At 39.1% G+C, this 13593-nt stretch overlaps 1 protein-coding gene across 10 annotated transcripts in view; it reads left to right on the forward strand.

Moving 5' to 3' along the window:
• Positions 1–13593, forward strand: part of MTA3 (metastasis associated 1 family member 3) — a 174527-nt gene that overhangs the window by 152096 nt on the left and 8838 nt on the right. For all 10 annotated transcript variants that reach the window (XR_001365227.2, XM_014554613.2, XM_014554614.2 and 7 more), the window contains 2 exons: positions 6129–6215; positions 9094–9240. Coding sequence is in view for 9 of the 10 variants with exons in the window: in XM_014554613.2 (XP_014410099.1) it covers positions 6129–6215; positions 9094–9240 (234 nt within the window). In the remaining variant the exon portion in view is untranslated. The remainder of the gene's footprint in view (positions 1–6128; positions 6216–9093; positions 9241–13593) is intronic.

A 13593-nucleotide genomic window follows, 5' to 3' on the forward strand; every position in this document is an offset into this window, starting at 1 on the left:
TCTTATTATGAGATGTTCCATTTTGATTTAAAGAGGGTATCTGTAGAAGGAGTGATGATGATTCAAAAGGGTTTTTTGTTCCTAAAGATAATTTTCAGCAGAACAGTTGGAAGGCTTTAAAACTTACAGATAAAAGCTTTACAAGAAGAAGAAAATTGCTTTGTAAAGGGAGTGGAAATTGGAAGTAATCTCTTCATTCCTTGGAGGGGAAATTTAGCTACATTAGACTCATGTGTATTTGAGAACTTAGATGTATATTGAGGGTTTTTTTGCTAGCATTTCTGAATTCATGGGTTTATGTTATTATCACTTTCTTTCCACTTTAAGAAACTGGAAAATATTTATATCCATCTAAACTGCTCAGTTGATTTAAAACACATACTTTCTTATATAGTTTTGTAAGTATAAAGAATAATAAAACGTATGAGAAAGAAGATGAATGAAATTCTTCCATTAAAATTGGTCAGGATTCAGGATCATCTTTTGTGAAAAGAAATCATCACCAACTAAATTGGCTTCTGAGGAAGCTCCTGTTTACCATTAAGCCTCTGTTAATTTCTCAGTTAATTTCTAAATTATCCTTATTTCAGTTGTTCTTCAATGAAGTATATTCTTCTGTCACCTCATTTAAACTTTTCTCAATTGAAAGGTCACGTTACTGAAAAAGGGTCAAGATTAAATTACCAGTATTTCTACAAACGTATAGCTATAATGATAAAAGAACAGAGTCATTTGTTGTGATGCGATTCAAGGAGCATATTTTATTTTGTATTTAGCTTCACTGGTCAAGTTACATATAGAATCAGGGTCTCAGAATAATTTTACCTTGAAATTTAAAATTATAAAATTTCAGCAGCCACCTACTCAGTACCTTCTCCACTGGCAAGCAACTAATGAATTCTTCCTAACATCTAATTGCTTCGTGCATTATCTTCTCCCATCTTTTATGTACCTTACAACTTCTGTAGCAGATTCCTTGATCTTGGCTTGTTAGCAGGATTAGGTGTTAATAATAACATATCTGTACACAACCATGTTTATGGTCCAGTGGGAGGGTAAAGCTGTATTTTTGAGTAAACTTTCCTTAGTTTCTCAAAGGCAGTGGTGACCCTGTCCCTCCCTAAAAATTTAAGAATCAGTATGCTGCAGTATGAATGCACTTTCAGGTCAGGTGAAAGTTTGTAATTCTAAAGATATTGATGGATCAGGATCTCCAATTAATGCTTTTAAAATAATTCTTCATAATACTGGGAAAGGGAAATAGTTTTCCCTGTGAACTTGAGACTCTTCTTATAAGTCCTGTAGAAGTTGACCCCTTCCGTGGCTTCTGGCCTTGGCAGCACCATCACAACCAATATCATAGCCAGAGTTTGTGGGGTGACAGACTGCGTAAGAGTGAAGAAGTGGGGAGCTGAGGAGATACATTCTCAATTACAAGAGGGCGAGCATAACCACAGCCTTGAGTTCTTGACTTACAAGTTAATCCTTGTTTAGAAGATTTTTTTTTTTTTTTGCTTGTTACAGCAGCACTCTCTGGCCTTTATTTTCATTAAGAAGCTAGTATTAAGGAATATATTATAGTGACAGGAGAATCTTGTTTGCATATCCATAAAGTATCGCGAAGAAAATGTAAGAAGTAATATCTGTGGGAAGGGAAACTGGGAGTCTGAGGCCAAGAGGTGGGAAGGAGACTTTCCACTTTTCATTCTTTTAAACTTTTTCAATTTTGAGTCATGGGAATAAATTTCCTATTAAACACACACACACATATATGATTTTCAAAACCGAATCCCCAAATACCTATTTAATAATAATACCTTTATACATGAATGTATAAATCCACGCTAGACATTGCTAACGTCAGTATAGTGCCTGAGCCAGTTCTACCACATAGATAATGCCTATGAAAAATGGATTGCTAGACCAAAAGCCAAAGCACTGCATAAAGAAAGGTTCCATGTCCTTGACAAGATTTGCAGACCAACAGCATAATTGTATCGATTCAGACAGCCTGCCTCTTTTCCCCCTTGACACCCCTCCCCTCAGTAAAAGAGCCATGATGTTATGATATTGGTATTTCTCCTTTGTTACTGTCATCAGACATGACTAGTGAGTTACTGAGTGAATTGTCAGAGGTCTGTAAAATCACCCAGCGCCCGGTGAGCACAGGGTTTCTATTTGACACTCAGGATCTAGAGACTTAGGTTAAGTAGAAGTAGGTATGTTAGCAGCATTCCATAGATGAAGCATAAGTGCCCAGAGAAGTGGATCCAAATGAGTTACCTGCCAGCTCTGTAGCTTGCATGGGTAATTAAGTGGTTTCTGAGTTGATAACACACCAGACTTGAATGACAGCACCATTCCCCAGTATGAACTTCAAGAGACACCTAGAGCCCTTTTTTCAGTTTGAAGATGCTAATTTACCTTCAGAAGTGTCCCAAGGGCTCATATTCAGAAGAAATTTGTTAAATATTTTGAGTTTTTCCAGAGATTTCTCAGCAAAAGTTACTACTAATAATCCTATAAAGTTTTGTGGAAATTTAATTTCTACAATTAGGAGAAAACACTTTTGGCTTATTTATTTTGGTAGTTTATTATTTTAATAAAATTTGTTTTTGAATGGATACTTTAGATTTTCCTAAAGGTACAAAAGCAGTTACAAATCTCAGTGCCATTCTCATTCCTGTCTTTTTCAGAGGTAGCCATTGTCATCAGTGTCTAAGTATCTAGAGACATTGTGTCTAACAAAGTAGGTGCATTTTTTTCTTGTACCATTGTTAATGTCTACATTGTTCTGCACTCTGCCTTCCTTCCTTAACATATGCTGGAAGCCATTCCATACCAGTATAGTAAGAGCTTCCTCCTTTTACATCAGCTGCATAATAATCTATTTTATACTTGAGCCAGTTCCCCTATTTAAAAAACTTCTTAGGTTGTTTACAGTCATTTTCTATTATAAGTAATGTTACAACAAATATTCTTCTACAGATATCATTTCAGACTGATGTGTGAAATGTGCATGTAGTTTACAGGATAGATTCCTAAAAGTAAGACATCTGGGTCAAGCAACATGCATTTTGAATTTTGATAGTCACTACCCAGTTGCCCTCAGAAAACCAGTTTACACTCCTACAACAAGTGCCTGTTTCTCTAGAACTTTGTCAGCAGTGTTATCCATCTCTGAAACCCTTAACTAGTTGACAGGTGACATGTAAGTTATATTAGCTTGCATTTTGAATGGGGTAGACATGTTTGCATATATTTGAAAACCATTTGTATTTCCTTTTTTGTAAACTGTTTTTGCCCAGGCCTGTTTTCTATTAGAAGTCTTACTGACTTGTGGGGACTTTTTATATTTTAAGAAAGTTAACTCTTGATCTGTGATGCAGATGCTCCCCTATATTGTCTTTGATTTTGTTTATGACATATTTCCCAAGCAGATTTTTTTTAAGTAGTTGAATTTATTTCTCTCTCTCTCTTTTTTAATTGCACTTGGGTTTTGTGTCTTGTTTAGAAATACCTAATTCCTATGAGAAAATTCTGTGGATAGTTTTACTTTGATAGCAATTTTGAAGGCCCATGTGAGGTATTTTTGTGAATTTTAATTCATTGTGGGGGTTTTTTTGTAGGTTTTCTAATACTTCTAATACTTTTAATACTTCTAAAACATTTTAGAAAGAGGGTCATGAGTTGCAAAAAAAATATAACTTTTTCCAGATTTACCTCAAGGAGGTGTAAATCACCCTCTAGGAAGCCAGGGAAATGTGCCTTATGCTCAGTCAGGGGGTTTGAGTGACATGAAGATGCTCTCCCTCTCTGGGTGGAGTTTGATTCCTTCTGGCTTTTGGGGCATTTCTCAGGTTGCTTTCTTTATCTATGTTTTTAATGCATACTAATGATCTCTGTTTAAGTAAGTCAAATGAATAATCTGAAAGCAAGGACTGACGGCAAAGCGGTACCAGTAGCCTGGTCTTGAGTGCAGCCGAGATTCTATTTTTAGCCTGCTCAAGTATGGACGTGATCATCCTATATTTATGATCATTACTTCCGGACAGAAGCTATTTCTTCTCTTTATATCCAGTAAAATCGCTGAATGGATGCATTTTTTAATGTTAAACACTGACCAGGTAGTCTTAACACCCACCTTTCATCCTCATTTATTCATAGTTGAGACTGATAATTCTTGCCACCAACTACTTCCTTTAAAATATAATGAGAATTGATAAAACATGGATCCTTCTAAGGAGCTTTGATCTCCCACTTAGATCCTGTGTAAATTGTCCCTTGGAACATTGCATAATTAATCTATTAATTTAGTGAGAAATTAAAAGCAGATTAATTTAAAGAGAAATGTCTTTGGGTATTGTGTTGGTGACCCCTTTGACGGGTTTGTTGATTATTGTCAAGGTGACAGTCACGTGGGAGTCCATCACTTGAAACAACAGTGGCAGTTTTCCTTTGGGCCTTATAAACTGGATTAAGGAAGAAAGTTAATCTTACTACTAGTAACACAGTAAAGGTTTTTTCCCAAAACATTGAAGAAATGCCAAGATGATGCATTCAAGCTCTATTTTATTAACATGTTTTCTCTTATCCTCTTCCTAAGTAGAACTTGAATTTTAGGTGAATTAGTAATGTTAGGAAGGAATTATTTAGTATTAACTCACAGTGAATTGACAGGGATTCAGCATTCAGGGTTTGGGCTGCTGTTTGTTTGTTTAGATTACTCCTCCAAAATTGGCTTATTACATACCCTCCTGTATTGTCCCTCTTACTCAACAATAGGTGAAAAGCTTCATATCATAGTAATCTTTTTTTCCCCTCAAAGGAAATCAGCTGAATAGGAGGAAAAGAAATTGGACCATTTATAGTTGTCAGTGGTTGCATAATAATTAGCTAGTGCTTGGAATACATATTCAGATTCATATTATTTAAAGCTCCCTGCAGCATGTTGTCTATTTCAATATTTTAAAATGATACTTTCCCACCTTTTTCTGTTTAATAGTTACTAGAAAAGAGTTTGCTTGATGAAAGAGAACTAGAGCTTATGAAAAAGTTAATTTTTAATTTTTAATTATTTGAGATTCCAAATTGAATTGTACATTTTAATGCTAATAGTGCAGAGAATTCCTATGAATGTCAAAGGAAATTTCCTATATGTAGGCCTAAAAATGTGGACTCAGCCACAGAAAACCTGTAGGACATTTTTGTCAAAAATTTGAAGGTGGGGAAAAGGCATAAACAAAGCAGAATCACATCTGCTAAAGCTACTCTGTTAAGCTTTATGACAGTATCTGCAAATTTTAAAAATACATCAATGCACTCTTTTTTGTGGTTTCAAACTGTATAACTTACCTGTTTGGTATGCGAGGCCACCACATTCCACATCTACTCTTCCATCCTAATGACAGCTAATTAAAACACAGAGTGTTTGTGTTGTGTGCTTTATTTTTCTCTGTCTGAAATGTATTATGGTAGGGTATGTGGAATGTGATGTGAAATTTTATTAACTAATACCCATCACAATATCATTCTGACCATCGGATGAAATAGTGTCTGCATACATGTAAACTTTCAAATCTCAGCGCTAATGACATCGTAATAGGATATGAAGGATGGAAAACTACTGATGAAACCAAATGGTCCATTTTTACCTGTGAGAAGCTCTCACCTAATGGAACTGAGTTTAATCGAGATACATGCAGACTCCTCAGTGGAGAGGAACTCCGTCTAGGTCAGGGATGGACAACTGTGCTGCCTTTGTCTTCATGCCAGATTAACCTTACATTAGGACTGGTTCCACCTCATACTTTGTGAAAGTTTTTCTACTGTCATACAGAAACAGCATGGCTAGAAAGGAAGCATATTTCCACTGTTTTACACACGCAGAAAGAAAGAATGTGTGTGTAAGATGGGACTTTAAAGGGAGGATTCTTCAGGTAAAATCCCGTTCAGTAATTTGGAACCAGAACTGGAAATGGCTTTCTCAAGCCCCAAAGGGAATTATGGAGGAATCTGGTGGATCTTTTGCACTGTTTTCCACTTGCACATTTTATTTCTGTGCTGTGTGTAGTGTAGGCAGAGAAATCGGCCTCATTGGTTGTCTCCATGTTTCTCTTTCTCCTCAGATGCAGACAGACATGCGGAACTATCTGGAAGTCCACTGAAAAGCAAAAGCACTAGGAAACCTTTGGCATGTATCATTGGGTATTTAGGTGGGTATTTTCTAATAGAGGAAAAACTCAACGATTTCTGTATCTTGTGATTGGCTACTCAATACTGGCATACCTAAATTAAATGCAAGCCTTTCAAATGGCTGAAACTGGATGCCTTAATATGTATAGTCAATTTATTTCAGAAACGTTTAATTACCAAATCACACACGCAACATGCAGTGTTACTGATGTTTACTTTTTCCAAGAAAAATCATTGAATAAAAATGTAAAGTATCTATGGATATAAATGCAGATTAAGCAAAAAGAGGAAAATAAGAATTACTAAATTATTAGAGGGTGAATATTCTTTTTTTTCTGTTGAAGTATAATTGACTTACAATGTTATATTAGTTTCAGATGTACCACGTAGTGATTCGAAATTCATACACATTATGAGGTAATCACCACAATAATTCTAATTATCATCTGTCATCATTCCAAGTTATTAAAAATTAAGGATGAATATTCTTAATATTTTGATTAGGTCATTCCACTATTTCAAGCCCTCCTCACACCTTCCCTTAAACAGAGAAGGATGACTTTATTTACTTTTTTTTTTAAGAGATGAAACTGGTTTTTAACCCACCTTTAAAAAATATTTATAGTATTGATGTGCCAATTAAGGTTACTTTGAAAGGGCAGCATTAGTATTACTTTCTGGTTTTTATCATGTTATTTAACTTAGAAGTCACCAAAGATGAATGTTCCATTTACACTTTGAAATATCATAATTAAGAACAGCAAAAAAAAATTACTAGGCAATACCCCCTGCTTTTTTGGGCAAAATTTTAAGATAAATAATTTACACAATAATGGTTTCTAAAATGGTTCCTACTATACCTAGAAGCTATAATGACATGTTTTTGTGCTTCTAATAGTCTTGCTTTTTCATCTTCTCCGTAAAAGTGAAATGTTCTCAGAGTTGCATTGAACCTTATTACTCTGCCAGAAAGATTTATACTTATGAAGTGTTTAGACTTTAGACATCCACTCTTTTAAAAATCAAAGGGTAGGCTTAAACTTGGTGTATTATCTGGTCCTCACCAGAGCATCCTAGAAGTCAGAGGCTCACAGCTCTCTTTGATGTTACTTCGCCACATTATTTCCTGTTTTATTCCTCAGGGCCTAAAGAGCTGCTTCAGTATCTCCTGAAAATATCACATGGTTAAATCATAGGCACAACCTAGGTCATGGTGATCAAGTCTTTGAAGTTTGCTATCTGTCTTCCCTTGCAGGCTCTAAGCCTAGAGGCCCCTACCACCTTGCAAGGAAAAGTTTCTGATCATAAGAAATAGAATATACCATTGCGTATCAGTCAGCATTTCCGTAGGAAATTATGTGTTCCTCCTGTGGGCGAAGTGGTCTCTGTCCCTACCAGATAAGCCCACAGCTGTGCTGTCCTTACTAGCTGAGCCACACCCCTATACATCTGTCTGAGTATTTATTATGTATAAGAACTACACTAAGTGATTTGGGGAACACCAAGATGAATATGACCTTGCCCTTAAAATCTTAGTCTAGTGGAGAAAGCACACAGGTAAGGACAGTTGAGCAAAGGATTAGATCCTGTAGAAGAATCACAAGTAGTAAGTATTGGACATTTGGAGAAAGGGGTAGTTATTTCTGATGAGCGTTAGGGCAGCCTATGTGAAGAAAGTAATCTCAGCCTTGAAAGATATGTAGTATTTGAATAGATAGAAAAATAGAAAAAGAGTATTTTACCCCTTAATGAGGCCAAGAGAACTATATAGACAAAGACTCCTTGAGTCCAAGGACCTGAGAACAGGGTAAGATAAGGTGGGTTATCTGATCTGATGGAGTGTAGAGATTAGTGGTTGTAATGAAATATGAGGTTGGCAAACCTTCAATACCATGTCAGGGGCGGAGGCGAATCCAGCACTGTATTTTGGTTAGTACCTCATCCATTCCTAAATTTTGGATGTTGACCAGACGAAGATGGAGTAATTCTAACACTCCTAATGGCTCTTTGTAAATTTCAGTAAATAAGGCTGATATCCTGGCCCTCACCTGAGAAGACATGGTGGCTTGTACATGGTTGGCATGCTGGATGGTGTCTCAGAATCAGTGAAAAGGTTTAGCTTTAGAGAGAGGTTGCCTAGTATTAGTAATAGGCTGAGGTCTTTAAATCCAGTTTCTTGAGCGTTGCCATTTCTGTCCAGCTGCTGTATCCAAAAAGTGCAAGTAGTTCTGGGCTGTGTGACTGACAGCAACATACTCGACACAAGCACAGACATACCACATGCACGTTGCAGTTTTGTGATATATCCTCAACCAAAGCTTTTCTCCTGCTACCTCTTAACTCTAGTATTTGGAGTTTGGTGTCAGATTTCTTCCAGAGCAAACTGTTCTGGGCTGGGAGTGACTGACCCTGGTTGTATATCTTGGCCACAGAGCCGGAGGAGGAATCCTGGTTTTTCACAAAGCTCTCACACCCGAGACGTGCAGCACACTATGTTCCTGGTTTGAAAGAGCACAGAGGTAGTTTTCTCCTAGGCTACCTCTCCAGATAACCTTTGGATTTCTAATTCCGTGAAGAGTCAGATGCCTTATTCCCTTAGTAAATCTCGTGTTTAAGTGACCTTCTGAAGTGGCTCCCCCTGCCCCACCACTCCTCACAACGTGAAGCTCAGAGCTCCAGCTAGCAGGGCCAGAACCAGCTCCCTTTTGATAAATAAAGCCAAAGTAATAGCACTTGAAGTTGATTCATTATGCGAGTCCTTGGGAAAAAAGGCTGGGTCATAAGGAACTGGCTCTCAGCTCATCAAGAAATAAGATGTGTGCCTATTAGCCAACGTAAGTGCACACAGATTTTTAATACCATGTTCTGAGTTGAGAAACCTTTTCTCCCCCCCATCAGAGATTCATCCTTCGAAGAAACCTAATGTAATTCGATCGACACCAAGCCTGCAAACCCCAACTACCAAGCGGATGCTAACCACCCCGAATCACACGTCTCTGAGCATTTTGGGGAAAAGAAACTACAGTCATCACAATGGCCTGGATGGTATGTAAGCCCAGGAGTTCTGGGGGCTGATCCCATGGGCCAAGGCCTCTCTGCCTTTGCCCTCTCCAGAGTGTCATCTGCCACGTCCCGGAACGTGTAACAGACAGGTTCTACCCCCTGGTTGAACTATCTATGTGGAAAGAGGGTAAGAGGGGAGGCTGCCTACCGTGTGCCACAGTGAAGACACCTTGCCAAGTGATATTTCTCCATCTCAGAAGGGACTTTTTTGCTCACATGTCCTGTTAGGAGGCTTGTTGGGAAATGAAAGCCTGTATTTAGCAGGCTGTCTCTGCTGGGTAACAATGCTCTTGCTGTGATGCACACTCGCTGCTCACTTATGTTTTCTTGAGCAGAAGGGATTATTTCGCCTTGTGTCTGAGACAGCAGTGCTGTCTGGGGGCTCTTCAGTGTTCTGCGGACCATTCTGAATTTGGCATTTGTCCCTTACTTCTTCTACCTTATAAATTTTCTTAATTGCTCGAGAGTACTACAAGTCATGAAAAGAATTGCCTGGGTGATGTCCTAAATACAGAAATAATAATTTGTTTGAAATGGAAAAACTGAGAAATACCACTTCTTATCCAAAGTACTTCTCTTAGGCCTGGCCATATAATGACTCTCCAGGTGGAACTGAATTATCTTCCCATTTGGACTGTAAACACAAGCATAATAAATCATCCAGGATATATATATTGTTCATTTCAAGAGTTCTGGAGTTCGAATCTGTCTTGATTGTTTAAATTTTGGCATTTATAAAAAAAAATGTTGGCATTTATTTATGAATAAAGCTCTCTCCAGGCTTTTCATGTCTTACGGAACTCTAAATTCCCTCAGTGACAGTATATTATTTATCATGAGGCCTTAGAGTAAGGATGTGGAATAGACGTTCTAGTAATAATTTCCCATGGTTGTTTTCCTTCAGTATGACTTCTGATGGTCATGGCAATGTCAAAATGAATAAAGAATTGAGGGTGAAGAGTTTAGTTTGCATTTAAAGATATCAATGTGTTATAGATACGGCTTTCAAGAATTTAGCTACACAATAGTCTTGCAGAAATAATTCCTTGCTAATGAGAACATCGGTCATCTCTGCCACAGTAATATGCCTGATATCTAGACAGCAGAAGTCCAAGAAAGGATTGTGTCAAAACGAGATTAGATTTCTTTCCAGCTTTTCCTTGCCCTCAGTGTGAGATCTTTGGATTCAGGCTTAAATGGAATCAGGAATCTTTCTTTTCCATCTTATAACACCCTGGGCTTTCTAGGTTTATAGTCCTACTGCAGAACGCATAAAGTAAATTCTGGTTTATTTGAGATATGTGTATGTTCGTTGTGGTAAAAAGACCCCTCCGTGACTGATGTTGGAATAGCGGCTTTCTAGTACCTTCCTCTGCTCACGCCCGGTGATGACGGTCATTCTGGACCTCAGCCCGAGCCCTGCATTGCAGCTCCTGTTGCTCTTTCTTTGTGTCACAGGCACCTGTCTCTTTGGGATTTCTAAAAAAAATGCCACTCTGTAGTGTTCCCTCTCTAGGGCTCTTTGTCCCATTTCCTTCTGAATGAATGCTGTTGCCAGGGCATTGCTCCTCTGCTGTGAGCAGGAGGAATGGACAGGGCACACAACAAACTCCTGGTGTTAGGTTGACTGAGATGTTCAGCCTTGTTGAGGCTAAGACAGTCTTGTTTCCTGAAGAGACCAAGCTGTTGAAACACTTTATTCCTCAAGACCCATTGGTCTTTGCTCTCCTGTCGTGGTACCAGGAGGAAGGCTGATAACATGAGCCTTACTGCCTTATCTTACCTGATTCACAGGACAGAAGGTTCCAGGGCAGGGAGTTTAACTGTTTTGCAGAACACTGTATCTCTACCGCCCAGCATAGTGCTTGGAACTGGGTAGCTGCGCAATAAATGTTGAATACGTGAAAGTGATTGAGAAAAATGAGACCTAGAGAGGTGAATTAAATGTTCCCAAGTTACCAGATACCATATAAATGGGTTGGGACTCCCATTCAGGTGTGACTGATTTCAGGCTCTGCTCTTTTAACCACTGTTATAAATGAGATTGTGGCTCTCAAATGCACTGTATTAGTCAGCAAAGTAGAAACTACATTAAGTTATTTTAACAGCTCATTTGATATAAGAAGTCAATGTGACAGGTATTGGAGGACAGAATAAGTAAACAGGGGACATGGGCCTGGGGCAGGGGGAGAGGGAGACGGACAGAAGCAACCACCATCCCTAGAGCTGGGAGACCAAAAGGAAGAAGTCGGGGTAATCACAGCTAGAATCAAGGAGGGGCCCCAGGGAGCTGGGTCTCAGACCCTTGAGGAAAGGGCTGCTCTGTCGGTGCTGGCATCTCTCAGGAGGTGTGATGAGGCTGCTTCCGGGGGTGTGAAGTAAAGCTGGGAACTGAAACCAACTGCTGCAGCTACCTGGGGTGACACCCACAGGACAGGGAAGGTGCTAGTCTCTTCTCCTCCAGCCTCCCAGGTGCCTTCTAGCACCCCCTACTGGTGTAACAGGGAGCTGGATGGATGGCAGAGAGTCCCAGCCCCACCCAGCATCACAAAGCTGAGTTTAGCTGAATGGATGTGGAGCTGAGAGGCAGGAGTGTAACAGAAACACACACTTTAGAAAATGTCTCCATTTTTGTATTCTCAGTGGACCTTTTCCTTGGGATAACTGGTCTGTTTCTTATTTCCTCAGGATATAGGATCCTAACTAACCTGGGTTTCCAAGGTGAACTCAAGTACTACAGAAAACTTTAGGCTAATAGTGAGTTTTCATGGGAGAGTTAATACCATTAAATATTGGAATTGATAGATACAAATTCATGGGAAGGCTTTGCCCTGTGTGATCCAATAATACAATCAGTTAGCACTGCTATGGTATTATGAGCATGTCAGACAGATGAGTGCACCACACAGGATGTTGATGGGCAGAACTAATTTAAGTGGAAACAAAACCTGATTGTATTGAAATATCCAGGTCTCTCAGCTTTAGGGCCTCCTGTCCCTTTCTCAGATCCCTACCCCCTTCACTTACCCTCCATTTTCAGTTGGAGGTTCTTGACGATGAGAAAAGAGTTTCTGAATTTCTGCTAGTAGAAAGGATTTTACCTGACACTTAAACACACACACATACACAAACAAAAAACAGTGGACAGCTTCGTATTACCTTCTGAAAGTCACTATCTTTCACCTGGCCCTGGCCCTGTAAAGGCCCTGATGTGACTGGGAGTCAGGCCTCTGTGTCCTCTTAACCCATGGCACCCAGCCACACACAGACCACTGTCGACTGTCCTAAAGGAACTTACATTCCAAGGATGAAAAGGAAATCTGCATACATAAGAAGCCTCATTATTTGGAGTCAGTAGTGATAGAAGACTGAAGTTTCAAAATGTAGACCTACCCAGATCTGTCAGCACCCCTGCACTTCAGTCTCTCCCGTCAGGCTGTTGGTCCCGTGCAGTGCCCCATGCCATCGTGGTGCTTTCCAAATTCTGTCTTCTTCTCTGACTGACACATACTTTGATGACATTCTTATTGCCAGCAAACCAAGAAGCTACCACATTTGGCTGACTTGGTTTACTCCAAGTGACTATGAGGAGAGAAGGCCCTGAGATCAGTTGGGATACAAGAGGTGTTACTTTCCATATCTGAGAGCCCAAAAGAGGGGGCAGCAGGGGAGATGGGATTTGTGCCATGGAAAAAAGAACATCTGAGTGTTTGGAGTCAGATGGGATTACTTGCTGACTTCTCTGATTATATCCTGTGTGGTTTTGGGTCAATTGCTTGTTTGTTTGTTTTTTTTCCTCCTCTATAAAGTACAGATTTCATTTGCCTTAACAGAGTTGCTATAATGATTAAAAATTTTCACCTACTCTGTATCACTTGATCTTCCAAACACTTTATGAGGTAGATGTTATAACCTGAATTTTAATAGTGAAAAAAGCCAAAGCTCAAAGAGGTGAGGGGATTTGCCCAAAGTCACACTGCTAGCAAGTAGCAGAGATGAGACTTACAATACGAATCTAGATTAATAAGGACCCCAGATTTGTGTGTTGAGTGCAGCGTGTACATGGGAGATGTTTCTGTTTTCTTTGTGTCAGAGATGTGCTTGTGTTTGTACACTTAGAGAGTAATGTAGAGGTAAATTTTCTTTGCTCCATCCATGAAGTATAAGCCATTATTGTCTAATAAAAGCTGTTGCCTCCACCTCCTGCCTCTGATGAAGCTCCTCTGCCAATATCATACCACTTTCTTGTTCTGGAACTTGGGGGCACAGGAGCTATATTAGTCAGAGAGAGGGGAGAAAAAAGAGAAAAATCACAGAATCACCTAAAGGTGAAAT

The sequence above is a fragment of the Camelus ferus genome, chromosome 15 (genome assembly GCF_009834535.1).
Source record: "Camelus ferus isolate YT-003-E chromosome 15, BCGSAC_Cfer_1.0, whole genome shotgun sequence".
NCBI lineage: Eukaryota > Metazoa > Chordata > Mammalia > Artiodactyla > Camelidae > Camelus > Camelus ferus.